Source organism: Oreochromis aureus, linkage group 15 (genome assembly GCF_013358895.1).
Source record: "Oreochromis aureus strain Israel breed Guangdong linkage group 15, ZZ_aureus, whole genome shotgun sequence".
Lineage (NCBI taxonomy): Eukaryota > Metazoa > Chordata > Actinopteri > Cichliformes > Cichlidae > Oreochromis > Oreochromis aureus.
In genome coordinates this window covers 19,055,972-19,080,115 of record NC_052956.1, presented here as the reverse complement: position 1 = coordinate 19,080,115, position 24,144 = coordinate 19,055,972, and the positions used below count along the sequence as shown (strand labels likewise).

General features: G+C 37.8%; 1 protein-coding gene across 7 annotated transcripts in view; it reads right to left on the bottom strand.

Moving 5' to 3' along the window:
- Nucleotides 1-24,144, bottom strand: part of tbc1d32 (TBC1 domain family, member 32) — an 86,798-nt gene that overhangs the window by 35,661 nt on the left and 26,993 nt on the right. For 5 of the 7 annotated variants that reach the window (XM_039598895.1, XM_039598899.1, XM_039598896.1 and 2 more), the window contains exons 24-28: nt 15,676-15,798; nt 12,926-13,034; nt 9,525-9,624; nt 9,309-9,452; nt 3,465-3,548 (exon numbers count right to left, since the gene is read on the bottom strand). In XM_039598895.1, the coding sequence (XP_039454829.1) occupies nt 3,465-3,548; nt 9,309-9,452; nt 9,525-9,624; nt 12,926-13,034; nt 15,676-15,798 (560 nt within the window). Of the gene's footprint in view, nt 1-2,683; nt 3,151-3,464; nt 3,549-9,308; nt 9,453-9,524; nt 9,625-12,925; nt 13,035-15,675; nt 15,799-24,144 lie in introns of those variants that run through there. The other 2 variants (XM_039598901.1, XM_039598900.1) reach the window with 2 other exon arrangements.

The following is a 24,144-nucleotide window of genomic DNA, read 5'->3' as shown; positions in this document are numbered from 1 at the left end:
TCCATGAAATGTCCAAGATGATTTCCAGGACAAGAGACTGCAATTCAATTTTCTTTTTTTTTTTAACCACTAAGTTCAACCTACAGAAAAAGAAAGTTTTCAAAGAACTCTATGAACTCCTGTGAAAAACTACATTGTTACTGCTTTCATTGGAATTAGGAGTGTAAACAGCACCCAGGTGCTGCTAATCAAATGCACTTGATTAAGTGTGAACACCTCTGTAAAGCAAACGTTTTGGCAGTTTGTTGGTCTAGAGCGTTCAGCTGTGTTAATACAGTGCTATGATTTTCCTGGGAGTGGATGTCAAAAACAAAATCCAAGAGACTCTACAGGCATCAGTTAGCATGTTAAATGTTAAAAAAAAAAGTTCAAAGGTCAAAAAAAAGACATGCTCTCAAGCACGGTGGTGCAAAAGCCCATTTATCCATCAGATGTCTGAAATTTGGTTGTGCAACAGCAACAATGATCCAAGCACAGCAACAGCAAATCTACAATGACTGAAAAAGAAAAGAATTAAGGTTATGCAATGGACCGGTCAATGTCCAGACCCCAACCCCACTGAAATGCTTTGTTAGGAGAGAGCTGCATAAAAACATATAGCTGCTAACCTCAATCAACCTAAAGCAATGTCGTAAAGAAGAATGGGCCGAAATGTCTCCACAACGATTGATATAGTACCTCCCCACCCTTCCATTCATGTACAGGCAAGGAATAAGGCAGGGGAGCAGCAGCGAGAGCCAGCACAGACAATAGCAATGACAGGGTCATGCAGAGAATAAAAAGGAGGAGCGCACATGAGTGCACTGCAGGCAGTTGCACAGCAACTGTGGGTTGACAAAAGCAGCTTAAATAGTGCACCATATATGAGACTTGGCCAAATATTCAACGAAGGGTATCAGCAAAACCATAAGCTGATCAGCTGGGAATCACTGACTTGTGGCCTGTCTGAACTAATTGCATCTTAATTAAAACTTCTAACCCGTGCAAAACAATGGCAGAGTGAGTTAAAAAAACAAAAAAACAAAAAAACAATGAATAGTGCAAACCAGAAATGTGGTAAATCTGCATCCGTAATGAACAGCTGCTTGTTTTTAATTTATATTGAGTGCGTGAGCCATGCATGCATTTTCCCCACACCCTAATTTCTATAGAACTGGAACTCTGTTTAATTTTAAATTGCTGATTCTTGGAGAAGCTATCAACCAATTAACCCTCTCTACTGGTACATTTAACATTATTCACTGTTTTTTGTGTTAGTGTTACATCTTACCTTTTGCTTTGCATAAGCACACTAACCTTGTGCTTGACACTTTCTCTGCACTTGTTTCGAGTGCTTGAACAAATGACACACTATTATAATTATACCAATGTTTACTAAGTGCCAGATGATTGCATTATTTCAGCAGAGCCATACAGTCACTGATGAAATTCAAACTGATATCCTTCCACCAATTAATATGGTAAACATGATGTTAAACTTAGTACAACTTGTGCAATGTGTCTTTGAGGTGAAGGTCATGATTGAACTATGATTTGACTTAACTTGTAAACTAAACATGTAAACTGGGACAAATAAATATGCTAATTGGATACTTATTGCACATTACCTTTGGGAAACTTTCCAGGTAGAAAGATGTTGCGGCATTAACTTAATAACATTGTGCCTTTTTGACTGTCATCAGTCAGCTTGTTTAGCCCACTGGCTACCAAATACTCCAACCTGCTAAAATCATTCACTCATTCGATTTGACAAACATAACACGTTTTAGCATGTGGTGGAAAAAGCTGCTCTTAAGGGCAGCAAGAATTGTTTCCAGGGATTTCTCTTTTTATCCTGCCTTCCAGCTTGGGGTGTAGGATCCTTTGTTTAATCCACGCTTACATATGTATTTTACACACAGACAATGGAAAAATACAACACACTGCTATGGATTAGTACCGAAAGTGCTAATTGCACTAAAAAATTTAGATGAAAAAATAACACCAACTAAATAGATAAGCAAGTCTGTTAACAAAAAAACCCAACGCTTTACCCAACTGGGGTTTTTCAACTATCTCAGGGACAAAGCTTTCCAACTCAGACCCTGTGACAAGTACAAAATTTGGAGTTTCTTAAAATATAATGTTTAGTCTGTTGTCTGGAAATATTCCAACTCCAAACTGTTTTATTTACACTTATTCTACACTCCTCCCATCATGAAAACCACATTTTTATGCCTGACATACTACAGTATTACACTCCCACCAGATGAGCTCATGCACCCTGTCACGAACCGGGACATACAACCATGACAAAACAGGAGATGCACACACAAATGCCAATTAAAAAGACTATTTATTTTAAATTAAAGAAACAAGAGAAGAACCTAAACTAACCATGTTGTGTGTAGTCAGTATAATCAGTGGTTTAAGTGAGTGCATGCTTGAAGAGACTGTGTACACAATGCTGTTTAGAGCAGGTATTGCCAGTGCCACTGATGGAAATGAGCCACAGCAGCTCTCCAGCAAGAAGGCAGACCAGGTGGCGAGGGTCGTCACACTTTCCAACCCAATAAACTACCATTGCAGTTAGTAGTGAGTGGTTGAATAGTGCGGCAACGACAAAAACACACTGAAGGTCATTTTAAAATACAAATGTTTTATTTGCTGGAAAGTGCTGTACTGTACAAGATGCTTCCCTCACCGCAAACTCAGGTTTACTGCTGGATAAATTTTATTTCCACATTAGTTAACTCAACAACCAAGACAGAGCACTGATAGGTTTCCTCATCTCTCCACCCAAGTGTTTTAGAGACAATATGTGCACTGGTCTAATGATGTTTATGACTCCCAAAGTAGACATACAATCTCATCATCATTTAAAACTTAATAGCCAATGCGTGTGTGTTTTCTTTAGTTGAACAATCAGATCTTGGTCTTTTGTAACCAGACATGACAAAAAAGTGATGTATTTTTTTGTCACGTCTGGTTACAAAAGACCGACGGTGCTGTTATACCATCTATACACAGTTGTTATCACCAGCTTTGGTTCCTATCCTCAGGGCTAGTTTAATCGCCAGGGTCTCCACATCTCCACATTGAAGCGCGAGCAGGCTTCAAGTTCAGCTGACTGAGCCAACAGGCCCTTTCAGAAGCGACTAGAGTAGAAGGCTATAACAACCCACAACAGAAAACAAAGTGTCAAGTTCAAACTGGCATGAAATACACTGCACTAAAATTAGGTGTTAAAACATTTATACACAGTGTGTACTGTATATGCTTTGGAGTATAACCAACATTTACCTTTACATACTTTTCATAACCCAGAAATAAAGTAAACAGAGCAGAGCACAGAGGTTAGTTTTGTGTCCCCTGTACCGTATGTCTGTCTTCACTGATCCACAAAGTGCCCTTTAGTTATTTTCCTTGACTAAATTGTAAGAATGGAGGGGTGGGGGTGGGGGGGTGTTGCTCTTCTTACTGACCTTTGTACCGAGCTGGAGAGAAGAAGCACTCTGAGGCAGAATTGGATAGATGGGCCACAACTTTCTCCAGAAGGTCAGCCAGCACTGAGGAGAAAAGGCAGGCACATACAAAATCATAAGATAGCAGGTCTGCATTAAATATTGCGTTCAAAGGAAATCCAATTTAAAAATTCAAATGTCAGCTGCTTTATTTCAACTATTTTTAGACTGTTGGTTCCATCCTGTTTTCTATGCTATTAAGCAGCTGTAAGTGGATTGGACAGATACTTTCCAAGTAAGACATACAGTGTGCTCAGCTGGCATAAAGTCATTAGCATTATAAATACTAATAAAAGATAATATATAAAAGAAGTTTAAAACCAAACCTGCTTCACATCTAGGATAAGCATGTCTCTGACAAAAGAAATTATAGCTCGGTGAAAAAATTACATGCACTGTAATACAATACAAAAAATGTACATCTTGTATCAACTGTGGATTCACTGGCCCTGACTGTCACTCAGTAAACTGTGTCAGCATGGCTTTTAGTGTCATTTCACACGTCTGTGTAAAGAAGAACCACCCACAGTCACTGAAGATCTAATTCTGGAAATAAGAGAGGAAGAGGATGGTGAGGTAGGAAGAAACAGTAAATAAAGGTGATACAAAACCAACCTTCTACAGGCCAAAGAGTTTAACCTATTGTTTTAACTCGTAGTAGCCCAAATGAATAGACTGGTTTGTTTTAGTCTGTTTTGTGGCAAAGGAACTCCTGTCTTTTCAATGCGCTTTGTGCTGGCACACTACAGCACGCATCACACAGGCGATTTCTGCCAAATGCTCAGCCTCAGATGCCTCAGGATGTTACAGTAGAAGCATTTACAGGCTGACACAGAGGGACAAATTCATGGTGCACGACCTTGTGAAAGTCAAAGATTAGTATGCTCCACATTGCTGATCTGATGTGCCAACTTTGACACTGCATAATCCTGCACTGTAAACTCCTGTTCGACCCAAAACCCACCACCAGTCATGACCCTTGACATGAAGTCAAGTCAGTTTAAAAGCTGATGCTCTGCGTAGGTTTGCCATCCGAGGTGAACGTGCATGTGCAGAAATGCAAGCAGTCAAAGTGAGATTGGCTAAAGCACTGGAAGTCATCCAGAGGTGCACAGGACCATAACCTTGTAGAGGATGTTGACCGAATTCAAATCAAATATAGTTTTTACAACTCAGCCATAAAAGGCAGTTGGGCAGGTGGGCGGTGTGGACAAGCAAGTTTATGAATATGAGAACGTTCACAAACTTTTAACATTAACAATAATGATAAAGTTCAATATCAACCTCAAGGTCAAGGTCAGAGGTCAAGTTTTCTGAAAATCTTGTGAATGTGATACCTTGAGAACACAGTCACCTAGAATTTTTACATTCATACCATAGGTACATCTACTTAAAGTCTATGACGAGTTCGAACTGCAGTCTCTTTGACCTCAAGGTCAGAGTTCAAGTTTTCTGAAAATCTTGTGAATGTGATAACTCAACAATGAGGCGATGTAGGATTTTCCATATTGATACCATAGGTGCAACTACTTAAAATCTTGGATGAGTTGAAATCTCAAAACCTCAAGGTCAGAGGTCAAGTTTTCTAAAAAAAATTCTGTGAATATAACTTGAAAACAAGTCGACATGTATACATGTATCTAATAGCAGGCTGAGGTGTAGCACTGGCAGCTGCCACTATTTTTGTTTCTGGATTCATTGGATTTGGGAAAGGTAGGTATTACAGCTTCCTTGAAATTCCTGGATGGGTTTTAGTCTCTTGGGCCGTTTCCTGCTGCTGTGTGACATTTGTTTGATTGGATGGCTCATATTTCACACTAGCTACCTTTGATTAGCATTTTTCCACCCACTGTCCATTCTTTTTCTGTTTGTGTCTTGGTATAAAATGTTTCAAAAAAGGTAAATAAAAGTATGTTTTTGTTATACTACTAAATATGTGAACTAAGTGTAAGGTGTTTTGTAAACACAGTGGCACAGCCTTCCAATCATTTCACAAGCTGCCAATTCAGAGAAGACTAAAAGGGCTGATCAAACCTCCTATTCACTCCGCAGCTCAGTAACTCTGAGCACGAGTGAATGCATTTCATTGATATGCTGCTGAGGAAAACCAATTAGGGAATCGATAAGCTGACAAGATAGTAAGGTACTGAACATGAAACAGTTCTAATTGTAAGTGTTTCGACCAAGAGATAGCATAATCAATATCATCTTCCAGCTGAATAGAAGCTTGTCAAAGACAAGTGATAATCACAGTGTCTTCATATTCAGAAATAGACGCAAGTAACTGTTGAATAAACTTCCCAGGAAATCAGTTTCAGTTAGTAGTCAGTTTATAAAAGATAAAACATTTCCTTCACTGAATGTTTCTCGAGAAATGAAATACCAGGTTGTACGTGGTTAATGATGTGACACATGAAATAGCACTTCGACAGCAAAGAGAAGCCTAAATGATAATAAATCTTGATCGTGGTCTTCCAGTGAAAAGCCTCAAATGAGCTGTGGAGTAGTTGCTTTTACAGGCTTCAACAGTGTACTGATGAAAGGAGGCAATCACTGTGCAGTACATGCATTAATGACAAGATTGTCAGCCCTCCTTCATTTGAATGTATTTTTGTCTTCGTTGAATCACAGCTATTTACTCCTACATAGGAAAAGTAGGCGTAGGTGCAATTTCACAGTGGCTGTCAACGACATTGATGATGAGTCTTAAAAGGTTCATGGACATCAGGTTTATGTAATCTTGGTGAGGAAAAGTGGAGAGTGCACCTGAATTTCAATAAAAGCAATCAGGAGAAAAGGAGGCTAAAGAAAAAACCCTGAAAACTTTCAGATTGTGTCATCTGGATTTTTTTGGTCTTTTCACTGTTAATATATTTAGCATATATTACACCCGTCAAGTCAATAAGAAAGATTATTTATTTGACCTTGTGCATCCAACACACAGAGGTGGTCTCCCTCCTGAATCTGGATCATCAATGTTTATGTAGTCATATTTTCAGAGCACTGCAGTCCTGTGAAAAACCTAAGTACACCCCATGATTCACCAGCTTGTAGAAACACCTTTAGCAGCAATAACATGAAATAATTGTTTTCTGTGTGACTTTATCAGTCACATAGACATTATTGTGGAGGAACTTTGAGCCAGTGTTTCTTACAGCTTTGCTCCACTTCATCGCGGTTTACAGGCACTCTTTAATGTGCAGCTCCCTTGAGATCGATCCACAGCATTTCCATAAGGTTAAGATCTGGACTTTGCCTTGGCCCGTCCAACACCTGGCTTCTTTTCTTTTTTGGCCACTCTGTTGTAGATTTGCTGCTGTGCTTGGGATGATTATCCAATTGCATGACTCAGTTTCAGCTGTTGAAGAAAACGCTTAAGATTTGACTCTAGAATACTCTGATACACTGAGTTTGTGGTCAATTCAATGACTGCAAGTTTCCCAAGTCGTGTGGCAGCAAAATAAACCTAAATCATTGCCTAATAAAATGGGAATGGTTGGTGATATCAAAGTCCTGTTTGTGGCACATTAGTATATGTGAGGGGGAAAACTCCTCAAGATGGGTGGTGACCATGGTGGCCATTTAGAAGTCGGCCATCTTGGATACAACTTTTGTTTTTTCAATAGGAAGAGGGCCATGTGACACATCAAACTTATTGGTAATGTCACAAGAAAAACAATGGTGTGCTTGGTTTCAACGTAACTTTATTCTTTCACGAGTTATTTACAAGTTTCTGACCACTTATAAAATGTGTTCAGTGTGCTGCCCATTGTGTTAGATTGTTAATGCAACCCTCTTCTCCCACTCTTCACACACTGATAGCAACACCGCAGGAGAAATGCCAGCACAGGCATCCAGTATCCAGTAGTATAGTACGACTATAGAAGAATTCTTAAACACTAAAGATGCGGTCCTGCCCCTGCTCCGAAAATACTCTGATAATGAAGCTATAAACATGTAGAAGCACAATTTACAGGGAAAAAGTCCCTTTAAACCTTATTTTGGGCAAAGTCACCAAACCTTTGAAGTATTTTTTTATTAGATTTGACTCTTGATTCTATACATGGAGGTTTAGTCGTGTCCCAGTGACCAGTGAAATTTGTTTTAGCTCTCCCATTTATATAGGTACTGAATTCAGAATAACTGCATCACACAGATGCAGAACAGTGGAAAGAGAATAACACTTTTATTTTATTTAAATAATCCCTTAGATCAGACATTTTTAGGTTTCTCTCTTTCTCTCTTGGTGGTGTTACTAAACAACTATTTTACACTCACACTTTATGTGTTATTTACAGTCACTTAATCACTCTGTCAGTCAACCAAATCTGTTACTATAAAACAGCAAACACCAAATCAAGTCACTTCTTTAGTCTTAGTTGAATTCGATTTATCTATGAAGCATTTCAGGAGGCTTAAAATGTTCTTGCCCAAACTCTCCTTGGCATTAAAGAAACATAAATATTTGTGACAATATGGCTTATGTGAAAGCCAATAGAGCTTATTTGAATGTGATTAGAAGGTGTAAGTGCTCACCTTTCAAGATGCATACATAAACTTTACTCCTACCATCAATCCATGCCATTAAGTAATCAACTAACTGCAGCACCACTGGGTCCATAACTTCCTCTCCAGCAGAGCACAAGCAGTTAAAGTTGACAATTCACTGTCACCCACCATTATTCTCACTCCCACAGGGCTATGTACTCCATTTCTCACTACAAACGATAAATTACAACTACTCTTGGCTTAAAATACGGGGAAGACACGTGCACCCTGCACTCGTCAGTTAACGCAAAATGTCTTTCTCCCCCTAGTATTCTGTGTCTCACTTTCTCCATCTTAACATCTCAAATACTGAAATCGTAGACATACCAGTCACACTTAGAAGCGTTGTCTGTTAACAGAGACACACAGTTATCTGTAAACTAAAGCACCAACCATCTTCTTCGGTACTGAAGCATTGTTGAGCAGTTTTTTCTGTTTTTGCCTATTTGTACATGCTTACACTTGAACCACTGAGAACAAACTTAAAGTTAACTTTTTCAGCCAGTAAGCTCATTGGTATTCCCATCTACAATTTAAATGTGTCCCCTCATCCCTGATCCACAAAACACTCACAATCAAACCATCCACTCCACCAGCTTTTCACACTCTTTTCTTCCTTGTGTTCCTAGATATAAACTACTCTGGTGCTCTCAGACAAAACAAAAAATCCTCCATGGGGTGCACAGTGTTAATTCATGCATTTGTCTTAATGTTTGACTCCTATAATTTAAACCCTGCATTTTTCATCTTTTTGGTCAAATAATTTTTCCTTAAGGAGAAACTAAGTAACAACAACAGTCTTTTTTTTTTTTTAAAGATTCTTTAAATTGCAAATCTGATGTGGCAGTCAAATTTACACAGAAATTATACTGAAATCTGTCATCATTCTCTACATTCCTGGAGGCAAAGAAAATTAGCTAAAGCAAATGGAGCAGGTACACTGAAGGTGAATTAAGCTGTAGGTAAAAAATACATTATCACCAATCCTCAAGCAGTAACGCTCAGTCATACCCAGCACAGTTTGTGAAGTACTCTTCATGACCCTTCAGTTAGCTTTTCTATGCTTTTTTTTTTTTTTAATTTCTCTCACACTTTAAGAGAAACATTTTTAGTTTAAAAAGATAATTTGCACTTTTTTTAACTGCTGCGAGAGCATCTCTTCTACAATCAACACAGGGGGCAATGTAGTGTATTAGAAATGTGAATGCGTCTAACTAGATGTGAGAAAAACAGAAACCCAGAGAGCCAGCAGCTTACCCTTTCCAGTTAACACGTTGGGTTTTGACGCCATGACTTTACAGTACAGCGTTCGGCAGGCTTCCATCCAGCTTCCGTCATTCTTTGGGTCTTTCCATGAAGACAGAAACGCACTAATCTCGGAGTCTGAAGACAGACAAAGGACTAGAGGTGGAAAAAAAAAAAATCACAATTAAACTAAGATATTATTAGTGAGTTCATCAATGTTCCTCCTACCCGGTGAGGTATGTAGGATGTCTGGTGGATCCAAAGTGTAGCAGCGAGGTACGGGATAGCATGAAAACCAGGGCCAGGGGTAAGGATGTTCTCCTTCTCCCTAGAGCAAGCAGATTAAAAAAAAAGCGAAACCTGATGCCCACGTATTACAATGTTTAATACGTTACGCTTAAATCCACACGGTTACAATGTCATGATAACAAAAACATATTAAGCTGTGGTGAATAACACTGCAAGTCCTTTTCAGACTTGCATGAGTCACGTTATTTCCATTTATTCTCTTTGTCTTATTCTGTCTAAACAGCTTTTAGGGCTGTTTTTCTGAATTTTTGACACATTATTATGCAGGACTGCTAGCATTTGTTTGTAATTCAATGGAATGTACTAAATCTTTCTGATGATAATGTATGGTGACAGTATTTCTGAAACACGGGAAATTATGAATAGCGTAGTGCAGTTAAACAGTGTTGATGAATTCATTACTGAGCAATTGTTTTGCTCTGAGCTGGTAGCAGTTCATAAAATGGTTGTTTATATTTATGTGCCATCACTTATTTCCCCCTCTCTTTGTTTTTTTCCCCCCTCTTTTCCTCCTTCATTTATTTCTTTATTTGTATAACCCACTGCCATTTAGTGCCGCATTCATTATTTTTCTCATTACTTATTTCTGAAGAACCATAACTTTTGGGTCATAACTCAGCATGTGACTTGCCAAAATAATATGCTCTAAATGTTAATGAAGTTTAGAAAGCAGGCCTCTTTATCCAATTGTCTGTGCCCTCCACTCATGATAATCCCTGTGGGTATTTGAGTCTACCACTCAGTGATGTGCTTGTCTGAAGATGTTGGAAAAAGTTGGAATGGCACACAATCTATGCAGCTTGAGAACTTGTAATGAATATGTGAGCAGCATGATACTGGAACTGGTTACACTATTGGCAGGCTAGTCAATTACAGAGACAGACAACTATTCAGGATCACAGTTGCCGCTACAGCCAAACCTGAAGTGCTAAATGACATGTTTTTGGGGTTTTTTTGGTATATGACAGGAAACAGGAGCACTTGAAGGCACAGAGACAAACCCCACAAGACCTTCCTGTTACTGTAGGCAACAAACCGAGCCTTTAAATTTCTGTGTCCTACATTATTAGCAAGCTGATGGACAGGTAAGTTTTCAATCCTGTTTGTTGGCCAGCAAGGTTACATAAAAACTACCAAGCTGGGTTTCATTAAATTCATGGGCATTCAATTTGAGTGCACCTCTAGTCACTTTCTTAAAAAGTACAAGACAGGGTTCCTCCGAGTGTCTGTCATGGTCCGGCTCATGAGCCATGATAAGTAATGGGAGAGGCACATTAAAAACTGCACAATTTATCAACCAAAAATAAACAATCACAGTTAACTGTATAAGGCGTCTAGTCAGTTTTTTCAGTGTGTCAACAGATGGATGAGTGTTTGGATGGTAGGTGTATGGTGTTGTGAGTGTGAAACCTAAAATAATCAGGCTAAAGCCAACCAAAAAAATAGCACGGTGCTGGGTGGATGGACAGAGAGCAAAAGCCTCTTAAATGCCCCAGGGAGACTGACCAGGTGCTCCCAGTTGTGCTAATTAACTCCAACCAAAGGAACCAGCAAAACAATACAGACGGACACACACAGCAGGCAGGGCAGAGGGCTGTCACAATACTACTGTATTTTTTTGTTTGTTTGTTTTTTAAGCAAAATTTCAGATATTGATTTTTTTGGGTTCTTTGGGAATTTGACTCACAGCATTAAATAGTTTCTGTAAAATCCTAAATTACATTGCATTGTAATTAATGTAACATTATGCTATGTAATACGATACTAGACACAAAAGAAAATAGTTGATTTTTGATGTTGCAGATGTCTGCATGTGTGCACAGCTGAGTAAAGTTGCACAGAGGCTTTTGTGCTCAGTGTTTTGCTTTTATACTGATGTCTGACTGCAAACCTCTCTGCTCACTTTATAAAGTAACTTTGCTGCCAGTATGTGTCTGTTTTTAGGCAGGTATTCTCTTCCTCATCCCAACATAACACGACTAGCTCTGCTGTTACATTAAAGAAGCGGGACACAAAGTATACTGCACGGGGCTCAGCTCTAAACATTTGGAGTAATAGACTTGCACCATTTACAGTGAATCACTTCATTTCATGCCTCTAAAAAACTTGTTTTATTCATTTTGAAGACTTCACACAAATTAAGAATTTATTTAACAGCTTTCCATTTCTTATATTCTCTACAAATAACAGAGGAAGGGCATAAGAGAGACCTGTGAAACATGACGGAAACAATTTACACCTTCCCCCTCTTCCAAATTATCTTTCATATCCTCTCCTTGACCTCAGCATAAATTAGTTCCTGTTTTCAGTTCAGCATAAACAACACCTAAATAATTTATTTCTATCCTAAAATATGCTGAGTAAATAAGCAAATAAACCTGCAGGCTTCAAACAACTGAAGCTCTGATGGTAATCAGTAGGACACTTCATCTGTAATAAACTGTGAGTAGCAGAAGTGCAGAACAGAAGTGGAGGGATGAGTTTTTGCTCGGATTGTGACCAGAGGGAATACTGAGTTTGAGGAATGGTGAAGGGAAAAATAAAAACAAGTCAAGTCTCAGCTTATGTTGTCCCTTTGTTATTATTCTTATGTTTTTTTTATACTCAAAGCTGCCGGGCCATTTAGTGTTACTGTGCCTGCTCTCCCTGGGTCCTGTTTCTGTTTTTTCCCTGTCTGATCTGCTGTGTACCAAAACCTTTGTTGCCCACTAAAGTGTGCCTTTTTTGAACTGTAACCTCCTAGCTGCAGGTTGTGTATTTGAGTCCTGCGGTGTCCATGTTTACTGGCTGTGAAACAAAAAAAAGGACAAGATGATCCTATGAAACAATAAAAAAACAACAACAACAGCAGTGTTACTGGCCCAGTAGGTCCTCTCTTTCCCTGAATCCACTGTAACTTTTTTTCCTGTTGACTTCACTCTGCAATCAGAAGCTGACTACAAAAGCTGGTGAGAAGGGTTAGCCAGGGCCAGTGGGCCAGTGAGCAATGTAAGCTTCCTCCTGTGTGGGAAATGAGTGTGTTTCTGAATCAATTTTAGACCATGTTTTAATGACAGCTATAGAAGCTTAGCTATTTCATTAAGTTGAGCCTTTAAAATAAATAAAAATAAATAAATCTTGTGTGATTTTACATGTGGCCCCTTGAACTGAAACACTCCTCACATTCTACAGTGATTTCTGGGAATGTCCCTTTTGTAGAACCAATTGCGCTTTTAATTTGTACAAAACAAAAAACAAAAAAAGTTTTTAAGTGGCAGCAACAGTCCAATCAGCATGTGGAAAAGTATGACTAATTCTGTACAATTCAAAGCAGAGCTCACCTCTTGCAAGTCTCGAGGAGGGAGCCTCCTCTCAGATGGTCCTCCAACGACACTAACACGAACCAGCACATGGTTCCTCTCCACTGACAGACTGTCTATGATGATATTCCTGAGAAGAACAGAGAAGACTGGAGGTTATTTTACTGACATTTATTAAATCAAGTTAAGTTCCAAGACGTTTAGCAACCCCTCTTTGAAGGGAGGTTAAAGAAGAGATCAGCAACGAGCATGGAAACCAGCCTTGATGTCATGCATCTTCAGTAGTTTGTATACCATAGTGATTCCTAGTTATGACCTAAAGAGAAAACATATATATCCATCCATCCATACGTACAACTTTTGGTCAATTATGCCAACATGGCATGTGCAATTACAGAAAAAACATTCCAAGGCAAGATTACCCTTCAAATGAAAATGGAACCACACTGGAAGTCACTCTATGCGTTTTTGATATTCAAGTCCTGTGAAGTACTTTTCACAGAGTTTGAAGCCTCTCAATAACTTAAACTGTACGCTGCTGTGAGGCAAGTTAGAAAAGATAGCAGGGTTTTCAAGTTAGAAATTCAGATTAGATCAGAGAATATTCCAATTATAAAGGCACTTCAGGATCGAAGGGTGCCAGCCATGCTGGATAGTTCTAACAGCTGCAGCAATTTGGACTTGAAATGAGTAATAAAAAGGACTGTTCTCTTGTATGGTGCTCTTTCTGGGGGCCTGCTTGGGACAAAATGGAATTTGCATACATTTTTAAGAACACAAAAATATATGTAGATATATACACATACACACAAACACACACACACACACACACACACACACACACACTCATGGCTAAAAGAAGTGTAGTAAAATAAAATGATTGATGAATCCTGGTGTTATTCATATTGAAAAGGTCAGAAGCAAAATATGAATAACGAGACAGGCAAAAGAACTACAACAGAAAAAAGTCAGTGATGAAATGCCAAAAATGTTACATTTAGATGACACTGAACGGAGAAAAAGGAAAGGGATGAGAATAAGATAGAAAAGAAATAGTAAGCTCATGATGACAATGGGAGAAAGAGAGGAAAAGAGGTCAGGAGATGGAAGGATGAATTAACGACTCATCACTCTCAAAAATTGAGCCAGCACTCAGACACGCCATGCGAGCTGGCATTTCAGGGCCATTCCCATTCAAACCAACAGCAATGACTCTGCCAGCCATTACCAAGAGAAAAGGGCTCTTGAACATAGACTCTCGGAAATGGCCTTTTCCCTTTCTTTCTGCTTTATTTTATTTTATTTGTCACAAGGCAAACAAACAATTTCTCATCCTGAGCACTGATTAATTTCAAAAGTGTTCTGTCGTATCAAAGTGATTCACAGAGAAACAAAAAACCTTCAAATGTGAGAGTGACTGTGACAGCCGAGTGGGCATAGAGAGATTATGAAACAACTTCCGCTGAAATTAGCGCTTTTTGTTGTTGGAGTTCTTCAGATTTCAAGTAAACATGCTTTTCCTGAAATGATTATAAAAACTCCACGTTTGAATTTTACAGTAAGCTCACAGACTGTAGATAAATGATGGCCACTATAACCACTGTGACAGTGGTGTGTGTACTTTTGACTCAGATTTCAAGCACAGAAAAAAATTAAACAACAACATAGTATATGAATTGCAATAAGTAATAATATTAATAATTAACTAATAATATATTCTATCATTAGTAACTTAAATACAAACTAGTACTTCAGTTTGCAAGTTTAACAAAAGCTAAATCAACACCTGATAAAAAGACTGAACAGAATTATCAACAATTATGAACAATAAAAAAAATGAAACAGTTAGGTCCATAAATATTCAGACAATGACACAATCTTTATAATGTTCTACATCACCATTGTGTCTTTAAAGTCAAACAGTCAAGATGTGATTTAAGTACAGACTTCCAGCTTTAATTCAGCAACATTAACAACAGTTTTGAGTTGACAGTTTAGAAATTTTAGGCATTTTTTAACACTGTCCCAAATTTTCAGATGCTCAAAAGCAACAATTTTAAATATAAAGACTGTTTTAGCGCCTCATGGACGTGAGGCGCTAAAACAGTCTTTAGTCAGTCAAATGCTGTGTTTCCTCCCTTACACTGCTCTGCTAGACCCACAAACCAGCACTACCTTAAGTTGTTGCTGGTTTGAGAGTCTTTCTGCTTTGAGTTTTGTATTTAATAACTGAAAAGCATGCTTGGATTGACAGGAGGTGACTAAATTGACCATTGAAGGGCATCCCATTTTTATTCCTTCTTTTTTGGTGGTTTCTTTTACAGTGCGCTCTGGATCATTATCTATTTGTATTGTGAAATTCCTTAATTTTAACAATATGTATATTTGCCCAATTCTAAAGTTCTTACTCGCTCTGTCTCTGTTAGATTCATTTTGGATTTCTAGTCCAATGGCGAATTAGTGATGTGAATCAACACATAACTGGACCTCATATTTACTTGACTGATTGATTTAAGTCAACATCTACCTGACTAAAGAGCCTTTATTTTGCTTAATTTGTCTTGGAATAACAATGGACAGACCTCTCATGGTTATGAAGCTGCTTCTCAGTTAAATGTGGAGTAATCTGAGCCTCTGAAAATGATTGGCTTTCTTGATTGTTGATGTACAAAAGCAAAATTACAAAAATTGTGTCATCATCCAAATATTCATGGACTGAACTCTTAAATACTTTACCATAAATTTTTAAGCATATTTTTATGAGTTCATACCCCTCACTGGAGTCTGGGTCAGTGACGTTCCCCATTTGACTCTGCAGCAACATGGAGCAGATGTTATATTGGCTCTCCAACAGCAGAAAGGAGTCCAGATTACAGCAGAGCACGTTAAGTAGTCTGCAGCAAAACACACAAACAAAAACAGAGACATCAAAATACAGAGAGGCCTGGCAGCCTGAGATATTGTAGCAGAACAGCAGCACCGAGAAAAACAAACTGTAATTTCTACCACACTATACAGCAGGGTAAAATTGTGCAGGCAAAGACCCCATTTATTCTTTTTGTTGTCTAATTCCCCCGGCCTTTTATGTCTGCAAGTACTAGGTTGCCCAACATAATTTTTCCCCCATCAGCTTGCTGTAGCCAATTGTAAGCTTTGTTAAGTAGCAACCCTTAGGAAAGGTTTCATGGTTGATTTTCAGTTGCTGGTAATGAAGCCAGACTCATGCAGGCTGCTCAAATCCAGGAGCTTTTTGAGAAAGTAAAGAAGCAGAAGCCAACGAAAGCTCTGTGTTTGAGGCCAAGGTTCATGACCTGTAGAGAAAATAAGAAAAAAAACAATACCAATACCAAATTTCACTTCCTCACCACTTTATCCCTTCAGCACCAAAGCTGATTTTGCATTATACTGCATTTAAGAGCTTATTAGAGTTTTCCCATACGTACGTCAAGGATACGCAGCAATAATCATAACAATCTAGTTAATGTTTACTGTCTACCTGCTCTCTAGACTATACCTCTGCAATTAATTCTGCCAAAATTGGTCCCTCATATTAAATTTCCCGCTAATTGGTTTTTTCAAGATGGGATTTTCCATGCTTTATACCCAAGCAGCGAACTGAAATGCTTAAGCATACTGGCACGACTGAGAGGACTACACTACAAAGAGACTTCACAAGATAGCAAGGTATAACAGGCAGAAAGCCAGAGGATGCCAAAAACCGTAACACGGTATAATGAGGTGAAGTGCCAGAGAGGATGCCGTTTTCACTGCCAACAGTGGATGCCCTTTAAGATCTTAATCATATATAAAATAACAAGGTCTCCGACCTTCATTTTGATGCTTTCTGCAGCAATTTAGGATATGCAAGAAAAGAAAAGTGATGTCACTCTGTTTTTATGAAACTGTTTTAATTAGCTAATAATCCCAGTCTGCACTGTAGAATTTCTTCTTCAGTGCTAGAGCTTTTAGTGAACCAGGTTTATAAAATAAGCCATCAAAAACAACAAATTACAGAAATGTCAAAATTATTTTCACTTTAAAAATTGTCTGGATTTCACTTTTCACAAAATGTCATTTCAATGTTAAAAATGCATTTGTGTATTTATGTACTCACAGATGAGAGGTATCTGTGGACGTTATTCGGCATGTTGTGTGCCTCTTGAGTGTTGTAGAACTTGTGAGAAACGCCACCTTTTTAGCAGCTGCCTCATTTCCTGATGTGCTGGACAGTTTCTTGGACTCCTGTGTGACTGACAGCTCTACTCACTCTTTCAGACAGCAGCACAGCAAGAGGCTGAGAGTCTACTGGGCCTTGTGACCTCGTCTCAGTTTGAAACAAATAAATGGAGGACAAAACCTACTTCCAGTTTGTCTACTTGATATTCCACTTTGAAGTGTGTTGAAGACCAGGTGTCGCATTAGTCTTTTTAACTGCATGCTTCTGGATGAATAACATCAGTTTACTATCACAGAAAGCAATCCGAGGCACTATTTATATAGTAGTTTTTTTCAACGGTTGCTAAATATTTTCTAATAAATCATTTATAAACTGTTTTCGACAGCAGCTAAATGTAATGCTACAAAATGTATTTTTTACTTATTTAACCTGTATTTAATCAGGAAAACATGACTCTTGACATTTCAGTCTCTTTTGTCCCAGCCAAGATAGGCAGCAGGCCAATCAGCAGTGGTTACACAATAGTTATACAAACAATATCCACACAGTGAAAAACGTGAAATAGAGAAACATGAGTGACTATAGACTTAAAAGTGCCTCCAGCTCATTCAAAGTTATCTTAAATTCATTTAGGGAGACCATCTCATGAAGATTTTATGTTTCCGCAAAATAAATATATCTAGTTACTTCAGCCCTACTAACTGCAGTGAAGATACTTCACAGGAACCATAACCTTAAAGTAGAGCCTGTAAACACATATAATTAGCCAATGACATGGCAGCAACTCATTGCATTTAGGCATGTAGACAGAAGAAGTTTAAACTGTTTACATTTCCATTATGGATGTGCAGAAACTGTGTGATGCTATCATGTCAATATGGACCAAACCCTTAGGAATGTTTCCATCACCTTGCTGAATCTATGCCATGAACAATTAAGGCAAATTGGTCCAACACAGAATTAGCGATGTGTGCCTTACAAAGTGAGTAAAGCGAGTGCACATAAGGATGCACAAAAGAAAAAGTGAAGTACAGAAATTCTAAACTTTAAAGCTAAGGAAACACAAGGCATAACAAAGACCCTGCCAGCCATTTATAATGACAGTGAATTTATGTTGCGTTAGTTAATCGTAACATGTGGTCAGCTGCTCACTTATTCCCTAGGGGTTGCCACAGCAGGTAGCTCTGCATGTTTGATTTGGATGATTTTTCCTGACACAACCCCAAAGGGATTGCTGCCTCCTCCCAGGATCAAACTGGGAATCTTTCACTTGTCCGGTGAACCTGTAAACTGTTATACTATGGAGGTCGCTATGACATTACTGAACAGTTTAAATGGCACGTGCCACAATTAAAGTAGCATAGTTAACTTCACAGGAACACAAACCATGTAATTAGGACAGAAATGTATAAATGGCTATTTAGTGGCACAAAGTGAAGCAGTGGGACAGCACTAGTAATTTGGTGTTAATTGCAATTTGCAATTAAAAAAAAAAAAAAAAGATCAGGAGAGTAAGCTAATGGCCACACTCAAAATGTGATTATTCCACATTATTTCAGACTTGTTATGTCCCTTTTTGAAGCGAGACATCTGTTCACTTCAAACGCTGTAATTCATCTCACCTCACGCCTCAGTCTTATTGTCATTCATGGTGACCACGTCTGCGGCACACTTCATTTAATGTTGAAAGACATGCGAGCAATAAAAACACCCACTTGTGACAGATGATTGCTTACTTGATGATGTGCCCACACACCTACATGCATCACAAGACTTACGTATAAACCAATTACAGCAAGCCAGGAGTAATCTGCCTGACAGCATGACTGATGAGCGTTCTACGGATCGATTAGTCACGCATTAGGTAAGATGCAAATGGTCAACTTGGGTGTGCTATTTGGGAGACTTCTATCATTTGAAGTCAGAGGGAGAAATCAAACAATCTAAGACATCAATATTTATAAGCTGCTGCCAAATGAAATGTTACATGAATTCATACATTTTCAATCAAAAGAATCAGCAAACAAAGAAAATCTCCTGAGATGTGGCCAACAAGACTTAGAGATTGGTGTAAACCAACAACTAGCTCGTCCCAGAAACAAAGTTTTCCACTTCTGCGCACATACAGTGAAAAGTTGAGAGAAAATTAGTATCTAACCCATTCTCCACAAGTCAAAACACGTGTTAATGAGCTGCATATATTAGAGCTGCACTCTGAAAGCCCCACAGGCTGAACACCTGCAAATATCAGTTAGCAGCTTCATTTGGCCCTTAGCACCGCAAACGAGTCACAGTAACAACATGACATAAGCTGCTAATCCATCATTAAAACAAAACAAAGCAATCTCTACTGCATTTTCCACCTTAGGACTGTTTTTATGCAGACTGCACAAAAACAATCAAATTTCTTATTTCTTTTTGTTCTTAAACTCTGGTAAAAACACATTCAAAAAGCTTTTCCTTTGGTTTTATCCACTGTACATGAAATAATATGGCTATAGAACTCCATCCTTGTATCCTTGAGGTCAATGGAGAAGTCATATGAGTTGCTAACGTGGTGTTTCACTGTGATCTTTTTAAAAAGAACCACAAGTGAAAAACTTCATTAACAAGGCTGAAATCTTAAAGTATAAGGGAATACATAACCTTAAAAGTGAAATGAAAGATTTGATAAATTGAGATTAGTTTCTCATCCTGTCCACTCTTATTTTTCATTCATGCTGAAGAGACCATCCAGTGTAACTCCTGACTCTGCGAAGGCTAATTAAAGAAAATCTTAAAGGCTAAAAAGCAGCAATTTTTAACTAATGCAAACTGAACTATAGTGATCCACCAACTCACTTTGATCATTTTAATGGGGAAGTATATAGTAATATATGATTGTATATATAGTAATAGAGCTCATAATATTGGTTTAGAGGGCATTTTGAGTTTAACATTACCTGAATATTCAAAACACATCAGCAGGTTATGCCATGAAATGGAAAACGTGACATTTATATAATCTGTGTCACTTGTGGGCCATGTTGATCATATTATTTCATGAATGATCTGATTGTGTGTTGCTATTAATTGTGAGACAGGTTTCCTTTCATGGAATGTGGTCAGGTCTATCCACTGCTAAAGGTGATGATAACAGGAAGCACTCAACCAGCTTTCCTTAGGAATGAACCAGTTCTTATCGCAGCTGCCAAACAGATAATTTTGGGTCATTTGTCTCAGTTAGTGATTCTTTTCGTAGGTTCCTGTTTGATAGCAACCCAGATGTCGCAAGCAAGGCAAGGTAGCCCACCCTAAGAGACACCTGATGTTGGATGGAATTATAATTTACAAAATTAAGATCAGCTTGGATTTAATAGGAAACTAAAAAAACAAACTAGTGATTGACACTGCGAAGGTTTGTAGTCAGTAGGAGTCGCCCTCTGCAGGCCAATAGAAAGAAAGCAGGTTTTGGCACTAACTGGAAGTTGCAAAAACAACTGCGTTTATATAGCAGTCCAGGAAAATGCCCCATGCTCACTGAGTCTGTGAACTCAGTAAGCAGGTTTCTTATTAGTTTATAGGGCCAACTGATGAGAGAATAATTCTTTTAGTCAGTGTGGTTGATTTTAATGTCGCTCTTAATTGATTGGTTTTTGTATATTTTTAACATGTTTGTACAGGATATTGTATTTGTTTAATTGTTATGTACTTATGTGGTACATGTATTTTAGACTTTTGCTGCCATGATGCCAGGTCTCTCTTGGAAATGAGATTTTTAATCTCAATGAGATTTTTTAACTAGATCAATAAAGCACTAATAATAAATTAAAAAAGTAAAACAGAATAAAATATAACGTTAATTCTAAAAATGATGGTGATTAGGAGAATCTGTACCTCTGATTCCCACATATCAGTCTTTATTTAACAGTCTTTCAAGATACAGTAAAGACTGCAACAGCTTTGTGGTGTCCCCAAAGTATATATACAGTCAGTGACTGCAAGTTTACAAGACACCAATAACCGTTTCTTTCACTGCTGGCATTTTTCTTAAAGTTTTAAGATCACATTCACACTAATACTAAAATATAATCACATCAGTTGAAATGTGTGAAGCTCCACAGCAGCATGTTTAGAGCCTTGAATAGGAGAGACTGGAATAAAGGCATCCAAACAATTCAGACAGAGAGAGAAAAGAAAAGAAAAAAAAAACAGAGGGATGAGAGCCAGTTGCCATGACAACAAAGAGGCTTTTAGCAACAAGGGAAAGGGCTGGGGGATTTTAGCTCTCATTAGCTTGTGAAGATCAAGAGGGGTGGAAATTGTGGTTTCTTTCTTTCTTTCCTTTTTTTGGGGGGGCTTGCTTGACAGCAGTGCCGGTGATCAGACCTGCACTGAATGTGATAGAAAAAAAGATTTAAAGTCTATTAAGAACCGAAAGTTGTGTTGTACTCCTGGAGGCTGATTTAAAACTGTTAGCGCATTAGAATATAAGCTGTAATAGTTCCAATAAGCTCCCAAGATCTGATTCTGAGAGTTTCTTTAAGGAGGTCAGTATATCTCTATTATTCTAACTTTAATATAGAATAGAAGGGTGTATATTTATTATAAATTATTTAACAAAAAATTCTATGCTTATATTATCTAAAAACTCTGTCGCGTTTGTAATACTCTATCATCACAGTGGCCAGAAAAAGTTTTCTTATTTTTGCTCAATTCCAAATATAGTATAATGTTTTTATAATTATTCAGCGTGTACACCTGAAGCTCACAATAGGAGTGCCCAATAAACAGAAACATAACATTTCTCTAACATTTCCACAGTAACATTATCATCTTTTTAGAAAATATTATGGGTTCAGTATGAATATTGCTTTGCTTGGACTGAATCAGGGTATTAAAGCTCAAAAGTATTGAGAGATTTGTTGACAATATAAAAAATTTAGAAGAACAGCACTTGTCTTTACAAGAACCCACAGTAAACAGAGAATAGCAGGAAACAAATATGCTTCTTCTAAAAATAGAGAACCTCCATAAAATATAGCACAATGAGCACATTTCTCAACATCTCATAATAATCTTGAACAAAACTCAAACAACTTTTTATATGTTCCTTTCAAGTGAATGGATATCCAGAAGAGACTGGAAAAAAATAGAAGAACCACCTGAAGGTGTTATCTATTATTCATTATGTGGCATACGTGATATATCAACACCTGAGCACATTAATGAGGCTGGCTCCCCTCACTCTCTCATCTATTGTGGCCACATAATCACACAAGGTGGTAATATGTCTGCGTTTGACCTCAGGTGAAGCAGAGTTTCTATTTCTCATCTGAAGGTTTACACAAAGTTTGCATGACAAGAAACTCATGAATAAACCTCATGAATACAAGGCAGAAGGCGAAAGGTGCTGCTGAGGATAATCACTCTCTGCTATTGATACTGAGCTCAGAACAAAATTAAGTAAATGTTCTTTTGGGATATCTATTTAACTTTTTTTTTTTTTTTTCCAAAAATCAGACAGCCAGTTGTTTGCCCGGTTGTCTGTTTTTCTTTAATTAAGATAAACTTTTTTTTTTTAAACTTTGAGTCTCAACATTAAAAAAAAAAAAAAAAAACATCTAAATGTCTAGTTTGAGCTTTAGACAGTCGTCCAGAACTTTTTATTGCTGTATTTTGTAACTCTATTTATGCAGGAAAAGCTACCTGGAGCAGATAAAACACAAGCAGGTGCACCTGATGCATGGAAAAGCTAATGCTATCCACAATGATGAACCCATGAAGTCTGCTGTGTGGTTTGAAGAAAAGAAAAAACTTTATTATTGCAGCTACATTATTAAAAACACAAACAGTGCACATCGTGTATGATTGTTAGACCGAGGGTTAGTCTTGTTTTTTAATAATGCAGCCATGACAACAAAGGCTTTTAAGGATTAAATTTTTAACAAGAAATTTCCCTTGGATATCTGGAGGGAATCTAATAGCTTCTTTGTAAAGAGTCACAGAAAAAAATAAAGGTGGCAAAACCAGTAATTATATAACTTAATGCTATGACGAATTGCCTGCAGCTAATGGGAAATACACGCTTAGGGAGATTCACAAGTGCATAAACAATACATAACATGCCTAGTATGTAAATTAATCGTGTTTTGAATTAATGTGCATATTAGACATTCTTGTCACTAGTTTTTTTGTTTTTCAGAATAACCTGCAGAGCTTAATTATCTTTACACTGCAGGGGGCGTTGTTGTCCACCACACAGTCTTTGGGCAAGTAATCAACTGCACGCTAAACACTAAAGGTTTGATTACGTCTAATATGAACAGTGTCCGGTCCAGCCCAATAAATTGCAAAGAAGTCATTAATGGTTCCAATTTAGAAATAAAACACACTGCTATTATTGGTGTGGTGGAAATAAAGGATTGGGGAACTTTTTTTAATCATAAATATGTTCTATTTTGCTTTTGTTTATTTTATGAACCCCTTTAATAAGTTATATTTCTGAAACTGTCATTTTGGAATTGCAGATTTAAAAACAAAATCTCTGTCTGGGCTTGAACATGATTTGTAAATGCACGGTTCATTAAATTGGAATATTTTGAGAATTTGTTTTTATTATCTGTTAATAGCAAAATAAATTCAACCTTTTCTTGTAGTTTGCAGTGATTTTATTCATCCAGCTCACTTGAGCTGCATGGTGCCTATAAAATAATATGGGTTTGAAACCCCAGACTTAGTGTGTCAGTTATATATATATATATATATGGACAACTTTCAGATATTCGCATGATGCACTGGTGCCTGCCCCTAGTTTCTGTGACAGATGTGTGTTCTAAACAGCTGTAGTATGGTCTATATCTCCTCCCTACAGCAACAGAAGGTTGCTCTTTCTGCGTTATAGCAGTGACTATTACAGGAACCCTTCCCTTCCAGCTGCCACCGACTCTGCACACCCACAATCCTGTTGTAGTGGCATCAGCCTGACTCAGCTTGCTGGATTCTGGTGCTTATAGCCCATGTTTATTTACCTCTGTATGTACAGTGACAGGAAATATTTATTTAACCCTCTGATGAATTTGTA